At 34.6% G+C, this 25,068-nt stretch overlaps 4 protein-coding genes and 1 non-coding gene across 5 annotated transcripts; 2 read left to right on the forward strand and 3 right to left on the reverse strand.

Moving 5' to 3' along the window:
• Nucleotides 1–6,623: 6,623 nt before the first annotated feature.
• Nucleotides 6,624–11,137, forward strand: LOC125851244 (uncharacterized). The gene is made up of 7 exons (XM_049531024.1): nt 6,624–6,989; nt 8,673–8,742; nt 8,984–9,039; nt 9,165–9,240; nt 9,379–9,415; nt 10,412–10,526; nt 10,672–11,137. The coding sequence occupies exons 1-7, from the start codon at nt 6,697–6,699 to the stop codon at nt 10,913–10,915; spliced, it is 891 nt and encodes a 296-aa protein (XP_049386981.1). The 5' UTR covers nt 6,624–6,696; the 3' UTR covers nt 10,916–11,137.
• Nucleotides 9,821–12,714, reverse strand: LOC125851248 (uncharacterized). The gene is made up of 3 exons (XM_049531028.1): nt 11,970–12,714; nt 11,323–11,497; nt 9,821–10,868 (listed from the first exon to the last, which is right to left on the reverse strand). The coding sequence occupies exons 1-2, from the start codon at nt 12,536–12,538 to the stop codon at nt 11,338–11,340; spliced, it is 729 nt and encodes a 242-aa protein (XP_049386985.1). The 5' UTR covers nt 12,539–12,714; the 3' UTR covers nt 9,821–10,868; nt 11,323–11,337.
• Nucleotides 12,715–13,371: 657 nt separating this feature from the next.
• Nucleotides 13,372–19,888, reverse strand: LOC125851256 (glutamyl-tRNA(Gln) amidotransferase subunit B, chloroplastic/mitochondrial). Its single transcript, XM_049531040.1, is given in 10 exon segments — nt 13,372–13,658; nt 13,796–13,897; nt 13,987–14,103; nt 15,050–15,118; nt 16,389–16,586; nt 17,170–17,373; nt 17,475–17,615; nt 18,429–18,676; nt 18,925–19,573; nt 19,705–19,888. Coding segments are annotated over 8 exon segments (1,674 nt in total). The 5' UTR covers nt 19,541–19,573; nt 19,705–19,888; the 3' UTR covers nt 13,372–13,658; nt 13,796–13,816.
• A 124-nt stretch (nt 19,889–20,012) lies between these two features.
• Nucleotides 20,013–20,094, forward strand: TRNAS-AGA (transfer RNA serine (anticodon AGA)). Its single transcript has one exon. It is a non-coding gene; the product is annotated as a tRNA-Ser (tRNA).
• Nucleotides 20,095–20,680: 586 nt separating this feature from the next.
• LOC125851243 (GRAS family protein RAM1-like) lies at nt 20,681–24,141 on the reverse strand. The gene is made up of 2 exons (XM_049531023.1): nt 22,361–24,141; nt 20,681–22,028 (listed from the first exon to the last, which is right to left on the reverse strand). Exons 1-2 carry the CDS (start codon nt 22,364–22,366, stop codon nt 20,901–20,903), a joined length of 1,134 nt encoding a protein of 377 aa, XP_049386980.1. The 5' UTR covers nt 22,367–24,141; the 3' UTR covers nt 20,681–20,900.
• Between the last annotated feature and the right edge of the window lie 927 nt (nt 24,142–25,068).

A 25,068-nucleotide genomic window follows, 5' to 3' on the forward strand; every position in this document is an offset into this window, starting at 1 on the left:
AACACAATTTTATTAGTTTAGGAGCGAGTTATTTTTTTCTGGGAGTTTGGAATACTATTAATTCTACCATAATTTACGCCTCATATACATGAATTAGGTGTGTCTCGAATACATGTTAACGATATACATACATGAATTTGGTGTGTCTCGAATACATGTTAACGATATACATACAATTAAGTAATACATAAATAAGTAATGTAACTGAAAAACATAAATGGAGGAAATCACGCGTATAACAATTTTGGAGTATTTGCTGTAGCACAACTCCTAAAAAAAATAAAAAAATCACAGTTCTTCCTATTTTTTCGAGCATCGGTGATTTTTATACTTTTTCTTCTGGAATGTGAATTTTTGGGCATCTTTGAACTGTTTTTCTATGTATCTAATATATATATATATATATATATATACTCAATGATAAGATGTATTTAATCTGCTCATTCTATATATTTGAATTGTTCTTCTATGTATATGGTATGTACTTAATGATTAGTTGTATATATTCTGTTTATTTTATGTATCTGAATAGTTATTTGATATAATTTCTTTTATGTATTTGATACGTATTTAATGATTAGATGTATTTGGATTGTTTTTTATGTATCTAATATAGTTTATTCTATGTATTTGATAAATTTCACCTCAAAGTAGATGAACACGAAGAAGGAACAATGCTTGAATGAGAAAATAAATAGATTTAGATTTCTCTAAGTATTAATAAATTGATTTAAATATTTCAGTAGATAAAATAGAAGCTATAGCCATTGGGAAGAAATCTAGGAAGAAAATTTTAGGATAGATAGTAGACTGATTTGGAGTGAAGGTATAAATTATGGAGAGAATTAAGTGGATAGATAATTTAGAGTTCTATTTTAAGCTTATTTTAAGGAGTGATGTATCTCACACTAAATATGATACAAAATTATTAAATAGTACTCCTTCTGCTTCAAATTATGTGACACTTTTTGTTTTTGGAGAGTCAAGTAGTTTAAGTTTGACTAGCAATTTACGCATGGAATTTTCAAATTATTTGAAATGAAACTTATATATTTATAAACTACGTAAAAAGTATTATAAGTCACAATAATTGACAATTCAAAATATTTTAAAAATGTATGAAAAATTTACGGTTAAAATAGACTTGTTTGAATCTCCAAATCCGAAAAGTGTCACATAAATTGAGACAAAGGGAGTAATAGGTAATTATATGAAAGTATATGTTAGATTAGTGGATATAGTATGCATTTTTGTCTAATTAGGTGGTTTTCCCTCTTTTTAATTGGAGTTGGGCCGATGCCCCATTTTATTAAGGGATAGTTTCAAATATATACAATAAAATAATTAATTTACAATAAATATAGTCATGTTTTATTTACATAAAAATAGTAAAATGTCATAGAAAACATGCATTAATTATACACTATGATACACTCAAAAAACTGAATATAACTTACATATACATGAGTTATACATTGATTATATATTATGATACACTCAAAAAAACTTGATATAGTTTAACTTTACATGAAATATACATTAACATACACGAAGTATACACTGACTATTCAATTCTGATCAACTCAAAATATCCTCTAAACAGTATCGAAATTTATATATGAAATCATCTCGATGTTTTAAGTTTTTTGATATATAATTTATTCAAAATGATTCACATTTGCAGTACATCAAATTTTAAAGAGGGAGAAGGAGGAGAAGGAGAAGGAGAAAGAGAAAGAAAAGAAGGAGAAGGAGAAGAAGAAGGAGAAGGAGGAGGAGAAGAAGGAAGGAGAAAGAGAAGGACGGGGAGGAGAAGAATGAGGAGGATGAGAAGGGGGAGGAGAAGAAAGATGAGGATGAGGCGGAGAATGAGGAGGAGGCGGAGAAGGAGAAGGAGAGGGAGAAGGAGGAGGAAGAGGAGAAGGAGAATAAGAATAAGAAGACGGAGAAGAAGAAGAAGAAGAAGAAGAAGAAGGAGAAGGAGAAGGAGAAGAAGAAGACGACGACGACGTGTAGTGAATTTGGGGGGGGGGGGGNAAGGTCAATGACCATTTTAAGTAATTTAAATAAATTGATCTAAAAAATGGTAATAATCTTGTAGGCTAATATTTTGCATAATTTATCATTCTATTAATGCTAAAAAAAAAAAAAAAGATCCAACATAGTAATTTAATGTGTTCCTCTTTGTATATTATATCAACTCTAAGATGACAATGTTATATTATATCAACATTGTCCTCTTGCAATTGTTTCAATCTTCCATATGTTTTTCAACTTTCTTTATAATTCTCTTCATTTCCAACGAGTCAGTTTCAATCATCATTCAATTTAGACCTCTTATAATATGACAATATACTACCTCTTTTATATCAATTATTTATGTTTTTATGTTGATGGTTTCGCTGATCTCTTTTGATATGATCTCTTAGCTAGGCAATATTTATATGAACTCCTTTTTTATTTTATTTTCCCTAGCTAACTCAATCAATATTACGATTGATAAACCTATCAATTGGGAATGCAAAAGACCCCCTTGCAACAAAATTGTAACTTGTAAGACTTCTAGAAGAATATAATTTTGTAGGCTATAGAGAGATCAAATAAGACCTTTTTGTTTAGATATCGACTTAAAAAGCACGAATAAAAACTCTGATTGATATAGTACAAAGTAGATAGCTCCAAATTCTAATTTCTAACACAATTAATGCATCGAACAAGAATTTCAAATAAGACATTTGAAGATGTTATCTCTCTTATTTGTCTATAAAAATTGATTCGGCTCCATCAACTATTGATGTTTTAGTTAATATATTTTTTCATAAAATCTCAAGATGAAATAAGTGTTCAAAAATTACGACAACAAGAATCAATTTCCTTGGATATAAAAAACAAAACATTAGAAGATAAACATGAAATCATAAGAATACCAAGAAGATTGAGTACAAAACTTTAAAAAAAACTCAAGATTACACATTAATGCATATAGTTGATCTAACAAATTTGACATTGCTCTGTTGATATCTCAACTGTCTTTTCAAATCCCGGCTTTACTTTGATGGAGTACTGAGTTGCTTCCTCTTGCGCGTAACATTGAATTTGGGAAAATATAAGCTATCCAAACATATTGACATTGCATGACCAAGTAAATACTCAAGATGATTTGGTATATTAACTCTCCTAATAAATCGTTGTTGTTTAAGACAATAGATAGAAAGATTGTGACATTGTGGTCCTTGAAAGATAAGTTCATCATTCTCTGTGCAACACAAAATCTTATAATTATAAAAGTAACACCCATAATTTAAAGCTGGTATATTGGGAATGGACATTAACCATTTCCAATCATCATGTTGCCTGATCCAAATGTGAAATCCAGAATAAGAATTGTTGCATCCATATGCACTTAGACAACCTTTCCAAGTAGACAATTGAAATAAGCATTGATGTTCATTGGCAGCAATTGGTATTGGGAGCTCCTTCAATTCATCCAATTCCGCATCAAAGTATATGAATGTAGAAGTTTTATATTTATGACAGAGAAATTTCTCATTCAGAGACCAATATACATGATTTTTAGTGCTAATTTCCTTACTCCACACATATGAGTGTGAAATTGAAAAAATAAATTCAGTCGTACATTGTTGTAATGTAGGGAGAGATATTTTCTTCGTCCAAATATTTTTACTCATAGAGTATACAACATAAAATAGGTTATAGATCAATACAAATTTGTAATCATCGGTGATAGAATCATAACATAACCCATAAGCACTAGAAAATGTGTGTTCATGAGATTTCATATATGGACACTCAAAAATTTGATGTTGTCCAGATAACGGATTCCATAACACAAATTGCTTGTAAGCCTTAGATTTCTTCAATAGTACCAAGCCATCATATGAGCATAAGACATGAGCACCTAGGAATCCTTTGAGAGGAAATTGTTGCTTATCTATGACAACTTCATTAAAATTGTTTAAATGTATGAAGTCAAACCCTCCCGATTTTCTTTGTAATAAAAGTTTTTCACGACTTAAGATCTTAGATTGCTCACAGTGAGCTTTTGTGAATGTAACATCCTCGGATATCATATTGTTCCATGATTTTGAAACACATTTAAAACGTAATAATGATACAGCATATACCTTAATAAGAATGTTGACAATGATATCATACGGAAAAACACATGTATCCTCATTGCTACACTTCCCCTTGATTTTCTTTTGTTGTTTTGCCTTTGACCTCATTGTCGAAGCTAGATCAATGCAAAGAGTGGTTTGAACTCAAGTTCCACGGCGCAAGCACATATAATATTCTATTAGGGTTTACTTTAACATATATTTATATCGAGAAAATATTATAAACAGTCCCTTAACTATAAGAGTATGTCTAAAATGGTCCTTTAACTATACATTTACCGGTTTTAGTCCTTCAACTATTTAAAAATTTATTAGTGATGATCCATTAACTGTACATTTACCAGTTTTAGTTCCTTAACTATACACTTATCTATTTTAGTTCTTTAAGTATTTAAAAATTTATCAGGTTTTGGTCTCTGTCCAGTTTTTATACAAATAAGTTAGGTTTATATTAACGAAATTTGTGTCTCAATAAATTAAATCATTTAGCCATTTTCTCAAATGTTTCTCTCTCCCAACTATTTTGTCTTCAAAATACTCTTATGCAAAGAATCTTAACCTCAACAATTCAAAATAAAATTCACGACGAAAGAAAATACAAGTCATAATTTCATTCAGCGGAGGATAAAATGAAACATTTGCTATTAATGACTTGAATATGCTAAATTTTACTCTAAAAAAAAAAGAGAAACGACATAAAGTCACCACTGAAGTTGTCCCGAATTTTCAAAAAGACACATTCACTTTGTGGGAGTCCTATTACCCCACAAAAGTATTGAATATCTTTGTAAAAGGACCATTTTAACTCATTTTCTCACTATGTTTGTGAAACACGCAGATGGCATGCGTGAAAGTCTATTTTTGTTGCAAAAAACCAATTAAAAAGTGTCACATTTCAATTGTTTTCTTTATTAATTATTTACTTCATTCAAATGCATCATCTTCCCCAAAATGATAACAAATTGGTTGGTGGCTGCACTTTTTGGTATAAGCTTTCTTTGGAGACATGTTGCAGACGCTCTCTGGATTGCTTCTAGTTTTGCCCTAAATTCTGGGCTCTCGATGAGTCGATGGTATTGAAGAGAATTCTAAACCAAGAGCGACTTGTTTCTACGATAAGATAAGATCTTGAAATGTCATCTTCTCATGCTCATTCAATCTTTTATACAGTGACATTATGTATTGTCTCAAGTAATTTTCTTAGCTAATTGCTCAAATGGAGAAAACATATTTGATTTGGATACGCTTCATCTTTAAAACTCTTAGCTGTAAATATGCATTTCACTTAAGTAAACTAAACCTTCAATTCCTTGTTTACTCAGCTAGTCCTCTAAGAATTTTGACCAAGAAATGTCGAAATTGAAGCAAATGATCTTCAATAATCACTTTGATTGAAGAAAACGAAGAGACAAACTAAGAAATGGAAAACAAAAGAAAGAAAGAGTTTTCTCTTTTTTGAAACGATTTGGGTCGAGCTAATTTAAATTAAATTAATTAAAAGCGTGAGAATCACGCCCGTGCTCACATGTGAGAAAATGGACAAAATGGTCCTTTACAAAGATATTTAATACTTTTGTGGGGGAATAAGATGCCCGCAAAGTTAATGTGTCTTTTTAAAAATTCGAGACAACTTCAATGGTGGAAACAAATTTACTCGCACCGGGTGTTTACACCAAGTCAATGTAATTTTCATTATTACGTGATTTAATGAAGTAAAACACATGTAAATTAATTATGGTCAAGTAAAATGAACTATAAATTTAAACACATGGCATACATGTATTGGCTTGATGTAAACACCCGATACGGGTAAGTTTTACCCTCAATGGTGTGTTTATGTTTTACTCTAAAAAGAAAAAAAAATATTACTTGTTAAATTCAAAATTTGTACTTCAACGAGTTATTGAGGAGAATTTGTTTAATTTTTCAGAAGTTGAAATTTATAAAATGGTAGATTTGCAACTTTTTTTTTTAGTTTTTTTTTTAAAAAAGATCTATTTTATTATTCTATTCATTTTATTTTACGTAGAGAAATTTGAATAGTAAGATTAAATCTCTTATTTTTCTTTCGTACGAAAAATAAAATTTAAAAAATTCGCATTGATTATGAATCATGAACCGCCAAAGAAGGGAACATAGTATATTCAAGTCATTAACAACAGTTATATACTTCATTTTATCCTCCATTAAATAAAATTAGAATTTATATTTTTTTCCTTTTTAATTTTAGTTTGAATTGTTGAGACTATTGTTCTTTTCATAAGAGTAATTTGAAGAAAAGGTAGCGGGGATAGAGAAATAACTTTAAAAATGAGTTAAAGATTTAATTTCACGAAGAATTCTATTAATATAAATCTAAGCTATTTATATTTAAAAATAAATAAAAAATGACTAAAATCGATAAATGTATAATTAAGGAACTAAAACCGATAAGCCTATAGTAAGCTTTTGAATAGTTATAGGACTAATGGTAATTTTATAATTCTTCTTCTTCTTCCCACGAAATTCCCAAAAATCTTCTCTTCTCTGCAAAAACTCACCATTGAAGGAACCCCAAATGGACCAAGTGGTGGAAGAAGTAGAAAATGTGAAGAAAGAGTTGGAAGAAACATACAAACAGACCCAAGAACACATCAAATCTATACATGAATATGGAAAATCTGGAACAACAAGATTAATTTCAGAAGAGAAAAGCTCTCTTCCAAGATTGAATGGTCTTGCTCAAGATGGGATGAATCTGCTTCAATCACTTCAATTTAAGCTTGATCTCTTAGCCCCACAACTCCCTTCAGATGATCAAGTTGAAAAAACTCAGGCTTTGGCACAATCATGGAAATCCCAGATCCAAAGGTAGCTAAAAAAATATGCATTTTTGGTTTGTTTTATATGAATTATATGTATCCCTTTATTTGAACCCGTTTGGGTTATTCTAACTGTAGAATGGTAATGTGAGGAATTTTGAAATTTTGGGGCTGGGAAGTTGAAATAGAAATGGGGATGATTTCAAATTTATTGCTTTCAGCTGGGATGGAGCCAAGTAAACCCCTTCGGTGGAAAATTACACTGCTTGGAATTCAGAATTTTGGGGTTGGGAAGTTGAATAAGAAATGGGGATGATTTCAAGTTTCTTGCTTTCAGCAGGGGCGGAGCCAAGTAGGGTCATCCAAAGCCCTTTCGATGGAAAATTACATTGTTTATACGCAGTTTAAAAAAAAAGTATAATATAGTAGATGTTGAATTCCCTTTGGCTTCTTTCTGTGTTTACTTTTCATATTTTGAACTCCCTTAGTGTATACTGTCTCTGCCATTGGCTTTTAGATGATCGAGTCGAGAAGTCTCCATCCCGAACTAGTTGGTTCAGCTATATTTGGTTATTCTTCACTATTTGCATCTGTTTCATTTCCCATACTGTGTAGAAGAGTAATGTGTGGAAGTCAGAGACTTTTGGTTCAGATTAGGAAAGATTAAGATTTGTCTTGTTTTTAGTTTTTCTTACTTGGTAATACAATATGGATCTTGTCAAAATATGGTGTTAGCTTGTCTGGTTGACAATTAAACTGAATTGGCGTGTATATAACTTAGTAGAGACATTCTATTGGATGAATTGATCTCCAGAAGGATAAAATTTTCCAAATTGCTTTAGTTTCAACTGTGAATATATCTTTATGTAGAGTTCTCTACTTGTTGGTGTACCTCTTGTACACGGGAGGTTTCTCATTATCAATAAAATTACGCTTGGTAAAAAATGTGAAGATTAAAATAGATGTGCTGCAATGCAAGATTGGACAAGACAAGAAACAGTCATATCAAAACAAGGTATGCAAATAACACACATAGAGGATAAGATATGAGAAGGTTGTCTGAATGATTTGTCCATGTATCACGCTGGTCTCTGAATGAACCAGTTCATAAGTGTCGCATTATGGTGATTGATGTTACTAAAAGGGATACAGAAGATCTAAAATCATATGGAGGGAAGTTGTGTAAAACACCTAACTCTCCTAGAGTCATTGTGGATAAAGCTAAGAACACAACAATAGAAGTAAAGGATCCATATATTCGATACCAATTATAGTTGGCTGTAAAGTTTAGCGTGTAGTTACATTAAGTTTGGATATAAATAAGAATGATATTTAGGGAACTCCTAGTCTGGAGAACTTCATATCTGTCTCAAAAGATAAAGTACTTACCAATATTGGAATCAAATATGCTTTAATAGAGTGCAACGGATTATAGAGGATTTATATGGCCAACCCCAACTAGTTTGAGATTGAGGCATAGTTGGTTCTCTTGAAAAAACTCCCTTCCACGAAATAAGGAATCAATGATATATGCTTTTGGTTGATTTTTTATAGCTTTCTTTGGGTATCATCTTCTGTTTAAGATTTGGACTATTTGTGAGTTTGTTCACAGGATGTATTTTACTCTCTAACCGTGATCATGGTGGAAATGTGATACTATTTTCACTTCGTGTATGAAGTTAGTGCTATATTCTTTCATCTCTCTTAATGATCTTTTAAATGTATGTTGCAGGTTGAGGTTGAGTTTAAGAAATGCTAATTTACAAGCAAAGGCAAACATGAGGAAAGCTGCTCAAGAAGAGGTAGTTTGTTTATTTGTATAGAAGATAAGTACCATTTAGCATGTCAGAATTATTAACTTGTCAACATCCTGTATTTTATCCCTTATTGTGGCTAATAGCTATAACTCACAAAAGATTTCATGCTGACATATGCCTTGATAGTGATGTCGAACCCTGGAAATCTTTTACCAGCAATTTCTCCTCTTTTGGACCGATATTTGGAAAATGTGTCATTCTAAAATCTTCCTTCATATGATGTCAGAGGGAGCTTCTTTTGGGAGGTGGGGAAGAATCTACAGTTCGCAGACGAAATCTACAGTATGTGGTACCCTTTTAGTCTTTATGTTATCATGGTTATATCCACTTTAAAAGTTCATATGTCTGTGCTTTTGAGGGCAGAAAAATCACAATGTTTCTTTCTAAATTATGAATCTATTTGCCAGAACAAAAGCTGGAATGACATCTGCAGCTGAAAGCATCACGGAGAGCCTGCGCCGCACTCGCCAACTTATGGTTCAGGTTATTGCCATCTTTCTTCTATTTTCATTTGCTTGGTTTAAGGTCTTCTTTTTATTTTTTTGCCTGATGTATTTATTTATGAGTTTTTTATGTTGCATAACACTGCTTGTTCTCTTGTCGTTTGTAATATGCTTACAGGAGGTTGAAAGAAGTGCAAGCACTCTAATGACAGTTGGTAAGTACCTTTCCGTGTTTATGAATGACATTCACTCTTGTCATGATATGTCTTTATTATTAGTTTATCTTATGTTTCTTCATCCAGATGACGTTTCTCTTGTCTTCTGTGTTGTTGTAACTTCTAAAAAAAGAAAAATTGATTGCATGAAATGGATGTTTAAGGAAGAGGTCATATTGAGATGGTTCTTTTCTTCTAAATTTTCCCCCTTTTCTCTTCTTCTCTTTAAGGGGGATATTAGATATTTCTTTAAAGAATGGTGTTATAACGGAAGACACATCAAAGAATGCAGTTCTTCATACCATACAAAAAAGATGATAGGATTGCTTCTGGACATATGTTAGGAAGTGTATCAAACATTCTAAAGAATAAATTTTTGGTATTTACAATAAAAACAAGTCCAGTTTGAAAAGTATTCTGTTTGCTTTTGAATAAATTTTACTTTTGTTACTTTTGATTATGCATCTGAAGTAGTGGAAAATAAAACATTGTAAGCCTCAATTTCAGATACATGCCATTTTTGTTGGCTAATCAAAGCTCAACTTACAGATAAGCATTGTTCCTTATACAAAAAAGATGAGTTAGGCCCTGTGTTATTTGGACTGATCACACAGGTTATCTACTAGTCAAGTGCACTTAAATATGTTTACCTTACTGTAAAAGTAGCCCTATAGATTAACACTATCTGCAGTATAAAAGCTTAATTAATGGTTGTAAGGAAAAATATAACTAGAACATGACCAGAAAATACATTGATGTTATTCATTACATGACTCGATGGATCTACTTATCCAATGTGGTACGTTGTGCATGAATCGGTTTGGTTTCTTTGACGAGGCAATGATGTGTTCAAGAGATACACCTAGAGCTTTGTTATCCAATTTTTTTGTGATGGTGACTGCTTCCATGACTTTTGGATGCCATTCTTCATATCCTAAATGTGAAAAGTATGTAAGTCGAGGCTAGATGACAATGTACATATTCTGGATACTGCAGATGAATCAACAGGCGTATTAACGAAAGCCGAGAGTGAATACAAGGGCCACCGCTCCTTGCTTTCGCGAACTCGGAACCTTCTGTCCACAATGCAACGGCAGGACATTCTGGACAGGTATCATGTGATCATGACTTTGTAAAATAACATTGACCTTTTCTTTGCACCTGTACTGCTGAGTTTATAATGCCATTGCAATTTAATTACGTTGTTTTGAAATGTATTTAACCTCAACTGCAACACTAACACAATCTGTGAACAGGGTGATATTGGTGGTTGGATTTATTATTTTCTCCTTGGCAGTGCTTTACGTGGTTTCAAAGCGTATGGGGCTGCTCAAGTTGCAGCGTAAGCTCATTGAAGCTGTGAAGTCCGGTACAGCTGGACAGATGGAGATAATAGCTGGAGCTGGTAGACAAGGTGCAAATGTTGCTCAGGTTCAGATGAATCCTGTTGTACCTGAGTTAAATGTACCCTTAGAACAAGCTATGCATGATGAACTTTAAATTCTCTATAACTTTGTACATTTTCTTTGTTACATGCAATTTCATCTATGAAGCTACATATCTTGGTTACAAGAAATCGTATATTCGTTTGTTTCCTTTATTCACAGCTCGCGTTGATCCTTCACCGGTTATATGTTTTTTGATCTTGGTATTGTAGAGACAGATAAACAGTGTATGTCCAGTAACTTTCAGAGAATACATGTACAATACTTAGTGTGTTCTTGCACTTTGACATTACATAAGCCTTCCCAATGATTGTAGCAGAATGAAATGACATCTATTCCTATTTTATATCCACAAAATTGACAAACAGCAATTCTTTTGTAAATATAACCAAATAAAATAGAGAAGTATATAGAGTGCAAGCCATTCAGTACCAGAAAAAGGAAGATGAAACTATCTTATACATGTAAAAATTAGGATTATGCTAAGAGCCAGAAATTTCTATGAGTTTTGGTATTGAGAAGATATCCTGCTGTTTGGCCCTTCTTCTGAACTGCAACACAGGTGCATTTGCTGTTGTCAATCAAATAATCTGCCATATCCAGCCCCAGCCCTCTTAGTGATACACTTCTTTTAGGCCTGCCACACAAATGCAGGATGATTCATATTTATTCAACCGTAAAACGAAGAAATAAAGGAGGTTTGGGGGGGGGGCTTCATTGTCGTATAGGGGCGGAGCTGGTCATCTAGCACCCTTCGTTGGAAAGTATTTCTGAGTATATAGGTTAAATATAGATACTAATAATCACCCACACCCGTCCTAACAGGATGAACACTCTTGACGAAAATCTTGGCTTCGCCACTAGTCTTGGACTTTTAGTTGTCTGATCACACTTGAAAATATGTATTTACTTGTTATATTTTTACCCTTGAAGATCAATGGGTGCATGGTTTGAAACTCGGTGGATTATATGATTCCATCCTTCTACCCTTTCTTCTTCTAAAATACCCCAATGGCTGAATTTAAACTCGTGATGTGCGTCTAACTCACACATTGTGCATTATACGACTCATTTTGAAATTAGATAATATGATAAGAATATAAACTCACCGTAGTATTACGTTAGAAAGACTCCTTCTCTGACCTATAACAAGAATATCAATACCAAAAGATGCAGATTTAGCAAGAATGACAGTAGCCTTTTCCTTTGCATTGCCATCCATTTCCACTGTCTCTGTACAAACTTTTATCATAGGTTGTGCAACTTCACATGCATGTTTCATTGTCCCAAGAAAATCCATATATCCCTTTCCTGTGCACCCTTTGACACCACCACCATCTTCCGCGGCTGCATGAGAGGCCACGGACGTTGGCTGCGGTGATGTTATGTTTGTCAATGACTTTCTAAAGAAAGTACTGAACGGACTACTATCTGATGGGGACGTAGATGTGGATGTGGATGTGGACGAGTTTGGCGATGGTTTCTTGATCAAGGCACCAAGGAGATTCCTCCATGCATTAGGATTACCAACATGCAGAAGAATCAACGTGTCATTTTCCGCGACTGCATGGGAAAGCGCGTATTGAAGGGCGGAGGCTGATTCACGAGTTGGATCAGCCACCACCATTATTTTCTTAGTTGAATTCTTCCCATCTGCCATAATATGGTCTCTGGTCATTATTATACGCAAACCGGGCCCCACCACCACCACTAACCGCCCACCGCCACCCGTAAAACGTTGGTTTTTCTACCTAATGATAAAACCAGCGTTTGTGGGAATGGTAGTGGAACGGTAAACAAAGAAGAAAACAAGAATATGAGGCTGCCATAGGGTAGTTTTTTTTTGTCTATAATAAATTGTGATTCCTAAAGTTAATGCCCTTTTTGTTGTTTCCAAATGCCATTAGAAAGACAAAATGAATGTCAACCTCTCAAGGTTGAAAGGATGATAATTTTTTGTATTTAACTTATTATTGATATTAGATAACTTTTTACAGTGTATTAGAATATTCTTCCTATTTTGAAACACTAGGTCTTTAGGAAAATCAGGCTAGAACCACAACATGCAAATTCTCAGGAAAAAATTGCAAAAAATAGTATATCGTAAAGGATGGTCTTGAATTTTAACCTATGTGTAGAAAATAGTGTAATGTGTTGCCTATTAGCATAAGTTTCAGTTGTATTGACTAACGAACAGTTGAACAATACAAACAACTTATTGAGATTAAGCGGATCAAATTGGACGGGTCAAGACCCAACCCAATTTCTATTTCAACTCATTTTAATATCTCCAATATCAACCCAACCCACTCATTTGGCACCCCTACTTATGAGGCTGAACTTGTTGCCAATTGAGCAAGTTCAACGTCTCCGATTTATTGAAATATCTCAAACTCTGGGCTCATAAGCAAGCTAAGCTAATTTATGCTCACAACTTATGTGTAATAGGCAACAAAAGTCATTTAACAAAAAGGACAATCCACAGTGGAGTGAATGCTTTAGTTATACTTGAAGGAAGAAGGTATCAGCTGCAATTGCTTTAACAATTAGCTTATTCTCCCCTGATGCTAGTACATAAATCAGAACTTTGGTAGTTCGAAAATATACCATCGTTGTTCTTATTAAGAACTAGTCCAAAAAAATGTCGAAAATAATGACCTATCCTAACTCTGCTAAATTTCTCTTCCTCAGTTCTGATGATCTGCAAATGATCTGAAAGCTCTTATCAGGTGCTTCCACTTGTTGGTGATATCAAGATTATCACCAGTCAATATCGATCCTTCATCAGTAGCCAAGCGCTACATTCACATTGCAAAGATGGTAACAGTCATCATGCCATCCAAATGGAACACAAGCAATAAGATAAGAGAGGGAAGCAAATGTCTAATAATGCATATATGAACCAGGAAAAGAAAGAACTAACCGAAGTTCGTACATGATCAAATAATAGGCAATATCAGCTTTTGGCATTTAATTTCTCTAAAAGGATTTTGTTCAAAAGTTTTGGATTTGCTTTGCCTTTCGATTCCTTCATCACCTAGTAATCAGCACAACAATGTGAAAAATATTGGTCAATAGCCAGGATGATATGAAAACAACAAACTTAAAAACTGAATGAAAACATACCTGGCCAGCAAAATAACCTTGCAATTTAGTTTTACCACCACGGTATTGTTCCAGCTGCTTTGGACTATCTGCAATCACCTTATCTACCATTTTCTCAATCTCCGCAGTGTCAACAATCTGTTTATTCAAAAATGGGAAAGTACATTAGATTCCTTTAATAATAAATATGCTTCAGTTACTTAACTGGTTTCGAATTGCCAGTCGTGTAAATCGGCAACAACAAACACTTCTTTATACAAATTATTAACATCAAGAAACATTACCACAAGGGCAGTCGGTCTGAATTACACATGGCTCACTTAGGTCAAGATGTTTCCAGACAAGATAGCTATTCGAGGCAGCATAATTGAAAAACATATTCACAGCTTGACACGCTTCAGAAGATAATTTTGGGAAGTTCTAACCATGAACCTTTTCTTGATAGATAAGTAATGGTAAGTTTTAACAGTGATGTGTATGCTATGAGCAGTAGATAATCCGTACAGTTCATGGAATCAGGTTAATGAAATTGTGCTGAGGCATTTATCAAACTGAGACAATGAAGGCTTAACAGCATTTGGTTTTTAAAGATGATACCACAATAATACCAAAATTTTCATCTACAACTTGTTATAATTAGGTTCTACTACGCAAATCGTGAAACCTTGGAAGTAAGATTAAGTATCAACACATCAGATAATTTACACAATCATCAAGCAATCTAAAGTTAATAGGCTCAGTGTCTTTGTGGGGTCAACATTCATCTTCAAGTATCTTTATTTGTAGTTGTTTCATGATCAGCTTCCTTATCCAATCAAAGGGTCTCCAAATGACTACGATTCAGGTGACACGGGCTATGATTTTAACTCTATCCATCAGAATGAGAGAACAGAGTCATTGGTGACAGGTGATAAGTTAATGGTCTTGAAAGTTTATTCGAGAATTTTTTATTTGAGATTTAAAAGAATCCAGTTCAACAGATGATTATAAAGCTCATCAACAGAACAGTAAAATCATTTTACAATATAATTATTATAACAAGAGAAAAATACTAGAGTTCTTGCAATATTGCAAGCCGACTTGCCTGAACCAGATCCTTTTCTTTTATCAGTCCCTTGACTGTTCCACCCTTGGCGATTAGCTCAAATAAAATCTGTAAAGTTCAATAACAATTGATCGGTCAGAAACATAATAATTGAACAGAGTGGATCAAAGTAAAGCCAATGAAGAAAGTGACCCATTAGCATATATTATGCATTTCTAAAGAATGCTACTGATCATGCACAAGTGATACTCTTTCCCTCTCTTATATGCACACATCCATGCACATATTAAGATGTATCATCAAAAATAATTCATGCCAAACTAGTCATGCCGGAAAGACTCTTGATCAGTACGGATTTCTCACACTCAAACAAAAGCTTATGATTGTCACAAAGTCCGGTACAACAATAAACTGAAGTTACAGAGAGACTACATTGCTGCTAACATAGGGACTCTTTTAAGTGGCCTCTATAGCAGATCTCATCAGTCATGACTGTCTGAAGAAGGTATATGTTAAATTCCTGATATATGTTCCATCTTCAGTTATAATGTTTCTAAAACATTGTAAACCAAAGCATCAACACCAATAAGAAACATCGGACAAGATGAGGGAAGCGGACTGAGATGGTTCGTACATGTGAAGAGGAGGTGCGAGGATGTGCCATTAAGGAGGTGCGAGAGGTTGGCTGTAGTAGGAGTTAGAAGAGGTAGAGGTAGGCTGAAGAAGAACTGGGGGGAGGTGATTAGACAGGACAAAGCACAACTTCAGCTGACTCAGGACATGACCTTAGATATGAAGGTCGAGGATAAGGATTGAAGGTTAGTAGGTAGATGAGTGTTGTCGCATTCTGTGTGGGGGAGGGACTGGGCTAGTTTCCTCCTCTCCTTTTAGTATTATTATCAATTATCGCATAGTTTCTTATTCTTCAATGTGTATTACTATCTTTTGTTACATTTTTTTGTATCTTGCTACTTTGTTGTCTCTTTTCTCACTATCCTGCATTGGGTACCTCTCTAACTCACAAAGGTAGGGGTGAGTTCTGCATACATCCTAGCTCCCCAGACCCACTTGTGGGATTACATTAGGTATGTTGTTGTTGTTATATCAATTCCTGGCTTCTCAAAGACAACATGGACTGCAACCAATTGAAGGTCAGTGATTCGCAGAAGAATTAAGAAGCCTAACAGATAGTTACTTGTGACTGGACAAACCCCCAACCTCAACGCACCCAAAAATATTCTAAATGGTGAAGAAAATCAGCAAAACAAAAATTCTATTAATAATGTATAGGAAAACCATAAGATGTGAAAAAAAAAAAAAAAAGATGTGATTTCAACCATAACAAATTTAGTTATATCAGCACCCAAAGTGCTATTACCTCCTTCCCAATCTTTCCGCTGATAGTCTCATCTTTAATGGAAGCTATGAGCTCCCCCAGTTCTTGAGGGGTAAGTTTAATCTCATTGATAGTCACTTTTTCATTTTTCATGTACGCAGCAATATCTCCCATAATCCAATTGGCAGCAAGCTTTATATCAGCACCTCCTGCAGTTGTTGTATCAAAAAAATCTGCAATCTGAAACATGCAATTATCAGTGGTTTCTGGATATTTCTACAAAGAAATAACGGGAAAAGCTGGAAAAGGCCTGATTATGCAAGCTAATAGTCCAGAAATTTTAATAACAGGATGATGATGTCTACTTTAGGGCTCCTTTGAAGACAAACTTGATAGGGGAATCCATCCATGTTAAACCATTAAGTCAATGAAAGGATGGTAGTGTTCTTGAACAACATCATCCTTCCCTTCACTTCAATTCTATTCCTTTACTTATCCAAGTTCCCATCCTCTTCTCACCACCACCACCAACCCACCCAACTTTGGTCTCATTGGGCCATTGGAAGAGAAGGAGAAGGGAGAAGGTAAGGTAGATATTTCCAAGAGGCATTCAGCTAAATGGAATGTGTATCTAAAAGTCAAATAATGCTTGTCCTTTTAGATGCTTAATGATTTAAAGCATCATATTAAATTTCCGGCGAGAAGCATTTCATGCACAGGTTAAACCCTTACAAAATAACATCAGCCTGATAGATTTTAGTACTGGAGTGTCCACGTGCCAGTAAGGCAGTATAAGCAGAACCTGATGATGAGAAGCACTTACATTGATGTCATTGGCAAGAAATAGAACATCTTGCATGCTTAGGCCCATTTTCTCGTACCTCCGACGCTTATCTTCTGGAAGTTCAGGCAATGACTCACGGATACTGTCCACATACTCCTCTGTGAGAGTAACTCCAGGAAGATCAGGTTCAGGGAAATAACGATAGTCAGCAAGTCCTTCCTTTTTTCGCATGGTTACTGTTTTCTAGATGTATGAGAAAGTTAAAGCATATAAGTTTTCCATGGAAAGACTTGAGTAAACTAGTATGACATACTGCAGTAGTATCAAAAAGTACAGTTGCATACCTGAGCACCTTCCTCCCATAGACGAGTTTCCTGTACAATTTGATCAATCTGGCCTTGGTTGTGTAGTTCCACCTGTCTTGAAATTTCATAATCAATGGCCCTACTCATCGATGAGAAGGAGTTCAGGTTTTTAATTTCAACCTGAGACAAGATAAAATATATCAGTTCATTATATAGAATGCTGACTTAACAATGTGCAACTTAAACTAAACACTCACTGCTGAGAATTTCCAGAACAAAGTAAAGCAACAATAAAGAATTAACACCAGATGAAGTAGAAACTTGATCCATAATGTAGAAGAAACAATGTAATTGACATGAAAGTTGCGAAAATGGGGAAATCATGGTCACTCACTCACTCTAGCGACAATTACAAGGACAGCTAACTTAAAGTCTTGAATGGCATTTAATATGTATTTTGAGGAATTAAGACAAAAATTTACATGTTAATCATGTCTCCAGTTTCAAATTTGTCAAACAAAGGCAGTTTCCACCAAATGAAGCTGATATTATGTTCATCAGAATATGAATACTGGGTTTACAAAACTTGGCATGCAATATAGACTCCTCCAGGACCTACCATAGACCACATTTCACATTCAAATGACAAGTACAGTCCCTTACTAAGTTTAAGGCTAAAGCAAGAATTTCATAAATGGCCAAACTGGACTTACACCTGCCGCTAAATTAAGTTGTCCATTGGCCTGATTATATAGGAGCCATTCTTTGTGGTGCATAGATGAACAATGGAATAGGAGCCAATGTATCACTTATAACACAAAACTTACCGAACCATCCACCCAGAAGAATGGCAGAACAAGATAAGACAGAAAAATATCCACAAAGGAAAGCAAACTAGAATTTAGAATCTTCATGCCTGAATTGTCTAGCTATAAATTAGTATTTCCTATGCACAAGGGAAAGCAACAGATATGTAAAGCACATCATGCAAACCTTTGTACCAAACTCTAATTGCCCAATAGGACGAACTGAAATATTGACGTCGCAGCGAAGTGATCCTTCTTGCATGTTCCCATTACCCACTCCCAAATACCTGACCAACCTTTGCAATTCTGCAGCATATTCTGCAGCTTCAATACCAGTTCTCATATCTGGTTCAGATACAATTTCTAACAATGGGACTCCAGCCCTATTTAAGTCAACCTGTATCAGAGAGCCAAACAAATCAACACCTGCCTAAACTTCACAATGAATACTTTATCAATAGAAGCAACAAGTATGTTAGATCAAATAATCTAACTCTATTCATGCACATATACAAACTAAATCACCATAAATTGATACAAACATCAATGGCCATAACATTACAATGTGATGCATCTGATAACTATAAGAATATGCTATCTGAAACAAAGGGTCTGATAATAGGAAAAAAAAATGGCGAGCATACGAATGTTTAAATGTGAAGGAGTTCTTTCCTGTGAGTAGCTCCCACTGTCTGTATGAAGCAGCTTCCCTGCATCTTCTTCCATATGCACCCTGGTAATGCCAAACTTTCTATGGCCACCGCCATACTCGAGTGGAAGATCCACATCAAGATAACCACCACTAGCAATTGGGACATCAAACTGTGATATTTGATACCCTTTTGGAAGGTCAGGATAGAAGTACTGTTTTCTATCAAACTTGGAATTCAAAGACAGTTTACAATTAAGTGCAAGGCCAACTCTTACTGCACACTCTATCACCTTTGAGTTCAACACTGGCAATGCACCAGGCAAACCCATACAAACAGGACAAACACTGGTATTTGGTGGAGAACCATAATTATAAGGGCAGCTACAAAAAGCCTTAGTAAGAGTGGAAAGTTGAACATGGGTTTCTATCCCAATTACTGCCTCAAAATCCTTCAGAAATTTATCAACTGCTTTCGGTTGGCTTTGTGTGGAAACTTTCAACTTAGTCTGTTCCTTTTCTTGGGTTGCAGTTTGTGTCTGTGCATTTCTCATACAACAATACAAAACACCATGTTTTCTTGCAAAATATGAAGAAGGGTATAACATAGACGGGTTAAGCTGTATCCCTCTAAGGAATGTCAATGCCATCTTACTATCAAAACAAACACACTAAATTTATGCCTGCAAATCATCAAACACATATTCAGAAGCTTCAAATTAATACCTTTTTTTTTTCAAGAAAATGCCTTAAAGTGTATAAATATTGAAACTTTAAGCTGAAATTGATAAAGAAAACTGAAAATAGAGAATACCCAGGATTTATCTTGGACCAAAAAGCTTCAGCCACTGATGAAAGTCTCATACACGAAACATTTAGAAGAGGGGCCAAGATTTTACTCCGAAATGGTGCAAAGAATTGATTTTTGAACTGTAGAGAGATGTACACAAGAAATTTAAGCAGCTTCTATGGAGTATGAGCATAGAAAAATTGAAAGACTGTAGAAATTCGAACACTCGAAAGAGAATTGATGAAGATAAAGAGAAAATCAAAAATCACTCAAATTCATTTTCTTAACAGTTTTAAGTAATGCATTTATACTGTGAGAAATATAAACAACAAGTGGTCGTGCCGGAGTGGTTATCGGGCATGACTAGAAATCATGTGGGCTTTGCCCGCGCAGGTTCGAATCCTGCCGACCACGTCTGTTTTGTGTTTTCCCATTTTGTTTTCTTTTCATATCTTTCATCCTTCCTCTACAAGTACGCTAGATGAACGGATGATCATGATAATAATATTTTTTTAAACCATCCAGTAGTGTAGCGAGGAAGGGTGGATCATGGATGCACTACTAAAGTTAAATTTTTAATTCACTACAGATACACTAGATGGACGGGTGATCATAATAAATATGTGTTTTTTTATCACGGATTTAGGTATCATCTTTTTTATTTGCTTCTTACTTGCTTCCAAATATACCAGCAAGTTCTTCTGTTGCTCATTTTGCTATATTTATTGGTTACAATCTTGATTGGTGACAAAATAAAATATGGGATAAGTTGCTAAATGACACATTTATATGTACAATTAACAAGACACACTGAGGTGGACTATTTTAACTTGTTATAGCAGCCTGCACTATAATCTATGTTACTTAATGGTTACTTGCAATTATCTTTTAGATGGCCTATAGTTTTACAAACTGTTTTTTACATTCAAAGTATATAGAAATTAAACTCAAGTAAGAAAAGAGATATTAGAAAGAACATAAAACTTCTAATTTTTCATTTCATACTACAACAAGTGTGGCATGATGCTCTTTTGGTCCAAATAAAAAAGAGATAGACTATTAGCCAGTGACGGAACTAGAATTTTCACTAAGAAAACAGTAAGCACACGAGAAAGTACAACATCTTCTATCTTTACTCTCATCAGAATGTCAAAACAAGAACTTTAAGCTGAAGGGAGATAATAAAATTCAGATCTGTGACCCCCTTTTTCTCTCCAGTATTAGTGGAACTTCCAGGCAGAAGCAGAGATGATTGGGGTTCCTTTCCAACTGATAACTAGCCATTTTCCATCCAGCTCAAAAGTGCAGAATCCGCGGAACTTGGGCAGCTCAAACAGTAAACTTGCTTGGCATAAGGATGAGTGGCTCAGTTCTGTTTCCACCATATGGAACCTGGAAAACAAGTCCCTCCACACTTTAAGATCCCCATAGCGAGGAACGGTCTCTTCTCCATGATATGTGATCATATTTCTGATGATTTTTTGTATGTAAAATCCTCCAGATATTGCTACACCCTTGTGGTAAACGTCAAAACAATCAGCAACAGCACTGAAGTGTGTTAAAGACTCGTCGAAAGAATCTATAAATTTTGGTAAATTTGTGTTTGCTACTGCTTCAATGACCACCATTATGCAAGGGTCAAGGCTTCTAATAACCTCCATCATAGATTCAAGTTCATTAGGCCAAGCTAACATAGTCCAAAGAATTGTATCTGAGTAAAATGCAACGACTTCATCAGCCTCTACATCGAAGGAATCTGTCTTAAGATTCTTCAGGTCTGAAACAACTGTTTTGAAGCAAAAAGATACATTTACTAATGTCTCAGCAGCAAAAGCTGACAATCTCCTCCCTACATCTTCTATCATCTTTTTAGACCTTCCAACAGCACTTATTTTGAGATGCTCGAGTGGGCATTTATCTCGATCAGTAACAACTTGCATAAACGTTGTCCAGTGTGATCCACTTTTTATAGCAAGATCAATCAAGTGAACCCTTTTTGCTGTTATTGTACAATCTAAGATGGCTTGTATTCCAGTGAATTTAGTCGCTTGGCGGTAGGCATACAATGGCCTCTTTGCAAATTCAGCAGGTTCAAGATCCATGATAAACTCTTCCATCTCAATAGAATATACTTCAATATCTTCTTCTCCAGTAAATAGCATTTTCCCCATCTCTCTATCAATTCTGTGTTGAAGAGCATCAGCGAAATAATACACGATTTTCTGGACCGGAGTACCAGTAGCAGAAGCAGACTGGTTACACAAGCTTAGCAGCTTTCTAGCACGATCAAATGTTCGAGTTGCAACCAGTTGAGCAGAAGCTTGAAGTAGTTCAGCTAGGTCCAAATCCTGCAGTAGTTCAGGAGACAGGCCAGAATTAGCAGTAAGGGGATTGAAAATGATGGAATAAGGATCAAATTTCTGTGAAATATGATTGAGTAATCTTTGTTTTGCTATTTTCATGATGGTCGGAGCCGATAGTACAAGAGATCCAGAAGTGCCACGTGACAATTGAAAACTTGACTCATTCAATCCTTGTCTAAGAGATCCTTGTCTTCCTTCAGCATGATCACTACATTGGTTGGCTTTCTTCTTATTTCTGGCATGACTAGAACTAGAATCCATGATTCACAATTCTTGTTCAAATAGTATCTGGAACCTTTACTTTTTATTTAAAGCACCTGCATTGAGAAAATGCTTGAGAAGAATAGTCCTGTCCTGGCTCCGGATGATCTCTAACACCATGCTTAGCACATGCAAGTCGTAGGGAAAGTGGTATTTCCAATGGTGGACCGTTGAGTAACGCGTAAGAACCTGCTCTTGAGAGGGGAACAACAGCTGGAAACAGCTGCTAAGACCTGTGGACAGAGGAGCAAAAGGAGGAATCTGCCCGAGGAGGGTCTTGTGTCTGATTAACTATTGGTGAGGCAATAACTTACCAAGGCGATGATCAGCCACACTAGAGTCAGAAAATATGTAGAAGTAGACCTTTTAATCAGCATATCCACTTCACACTTTTTTTCAATGAAGAGCATATTCACTTCACACTTTTTTTTCGATGAAGAGCATATTCACTTTACACTGACTTATAAGCCTCTGAATTTGTTTTTTGGGAAAATCCTTTCTTGTTCTATCCTCAATGAATCAACAGAAATGACAAAGAAGAAATCCAAGAGCAACAAATATGTCCATTTGATATTTTACTATGTATATAAAGAGACAAACTTATAAAAAGGCAAAACCTCCATCTAAATATTATCTCTTAAAACCGGCCTGGCATAAAAGATCAATATCAGAGGTTAAAGAAATGACAAAAACAATCAAGCAAGATTCAACATTAGTAAAAGAAGAATTACACTAGAAATATGGAAAACAAACAGGATTTAAGTTCTATGTACTGATGAAGTAAAAACTTACATGATCAAGTCACTTATAAGGTAAATCTCTATATAAAGATAAATCAATAACCTTGTAAAAAGAGGTAAATAATTTCCCATGACAGACTAAATTACAATGATAGTGATCAAAAAAAACTTGCCATAAAAATCAATGTGCAGCAGACCCTCAAGACAACAGATAAGGAACTGTGAGGACGGCATAATCAAATGATTAGACTTTTTTTAAGTAGATAGCCATGGTTTTGCAGAATGACACAGCTGTCTTAAAGCATCCTGCACTAGTATTAACACATGAGACGAAAAAAAGCTTTTTGAATAGCCCCATTAGCCAATAATCTTTTCAATCACATCATCCTAACTTTTGCTAACTTTAAAATCTGGTTATGGTAAACAACAAGACTTCTCTACTTGACTGCAAAATCAAGAGAGGCAGAGCAATTAACAAGAGAAATCACACAAGACTTTTATCAAACAGGGTTATGGAGGAAAACAAATAGATGGGAGAACTCATGATTCACTCATATCTCCTACAACAACAATATATCCAGTGAAATCCCACAAGTGGAGTCTGGAAAAGGTCGAGTGTACGTAGACCTTATCTATATCTCGTCAAGGTTGAGAGGTTATTTCTGAAGGAGCCTCGGTTCAACTTTCAAGTGCAGCAAATAAGTAAAACAGAAGAAGAAAACATAACAACTAATAAGGAAAGCAACAAGAAAGGAACAATAACAACAACACAATACGTAATCCCACAAACAAGGTCTAAGGAGAGTAGTGTGTATGCAGACTTACCACTATCTTGTGAATACACACCCTCATCAATCAACTCAAGTAAAGCATAGCAAAAAACAAGCATGTAAAATAAATACAATAGCAAAGAAACCATCCTGAAAACAATTAAGAAGAGAACAAGTAGCAACAACAATTAATACAATAACTAAAGCAAAGAAAAAACAGCAAATAGTAATTATAATCACCACAACACTTCATAGCTTATCTCAATTTGAGTTTCGACATAATAACCAAAATATACTCCATACAAAAGTTATTCAGCTCAATAAAATCTACTCAAATTGAACAATTACATGCCATCTTCTTTGGGTGTCTTAGCTACTATAGATAGAGCATGTAAACCAGATTGGAATTCATCAGTCAAGAGATCATACACCATACGGTGACGTTTAACAAGATTCTGTCCATCAAATTTGTTGGACACAATTTTGAGATTGAAATGTGTCTCGTTTGTTCCGGTTTCCCTGACGGCGGCATGACCGGCATGCTGGTAAGAAACGTCTTCGACTTCAATTAAGTTAGCTTCAAGTGCTGATTGTAGCCTCGTCTTCATTCTACTTGCCCTCGACAGAATCCCTCGTGAAGCCATGCTGAACCCTAATTTCTTCTCTCTTCTCCGTTGAGCTACGCCACCGATCTCCTACAAATAATTGACTTGCTTAGGAGTTGTTTGGGTGGTGCAATTATCGAAATAATAATATCGGGATAAAATTACTAATTACTCCTTTTGTTTCAATTTCTTTTTTTGGTTTAATCTGTTTTAATCTCTTGTAAGTTGTAACTCTTTAATTCTAATTATTCATTCGATTATTTAACTTCATAAGATTGAAGAACATATTTACATATCATATTATAAGATTTTTTAAAAAAAATAATTATATTTTAAATTAAAATTAGATAAACAAATTAAAAAGAAGTGATTATTTTATTTTGTGTTTCATTATAGTCTCTTTTTTTAATAATAAGGAAAATACATAGCGTGCATAGGATAAAATTCAGCTCTTATGCAATAGCTCGCAAATTACACAGGAGAGAGGATAATCCACACTAGGTAAGTTCGATGCAGCAAGCTCGATTCAGAAGACAAACCTCTTGTTTTTACTGACAAGAAATTTCAAACTTAAGCTCTTTGACATGGAAGTACCCAAGTCTAAACATGAAACTTGATTATAGTCTTAATAAATATTAATTAGTATAAG

Source organism: Solanum stenotomum, unplaced genomic scaffold (assembly GCF_019186545.1).
Source record: "Solanum stenotomum isolate F172 unplaced genomic scaffold, ASM1918654v1 scaffold23673, whole genome shotgun sequence".
Lineage (NCBI taxonomy): Eukaryota > Viridiplantae > Streptophyta > Magnoliopsida > Solanales > Solanaceae > Solanum > Solanum stenotomum.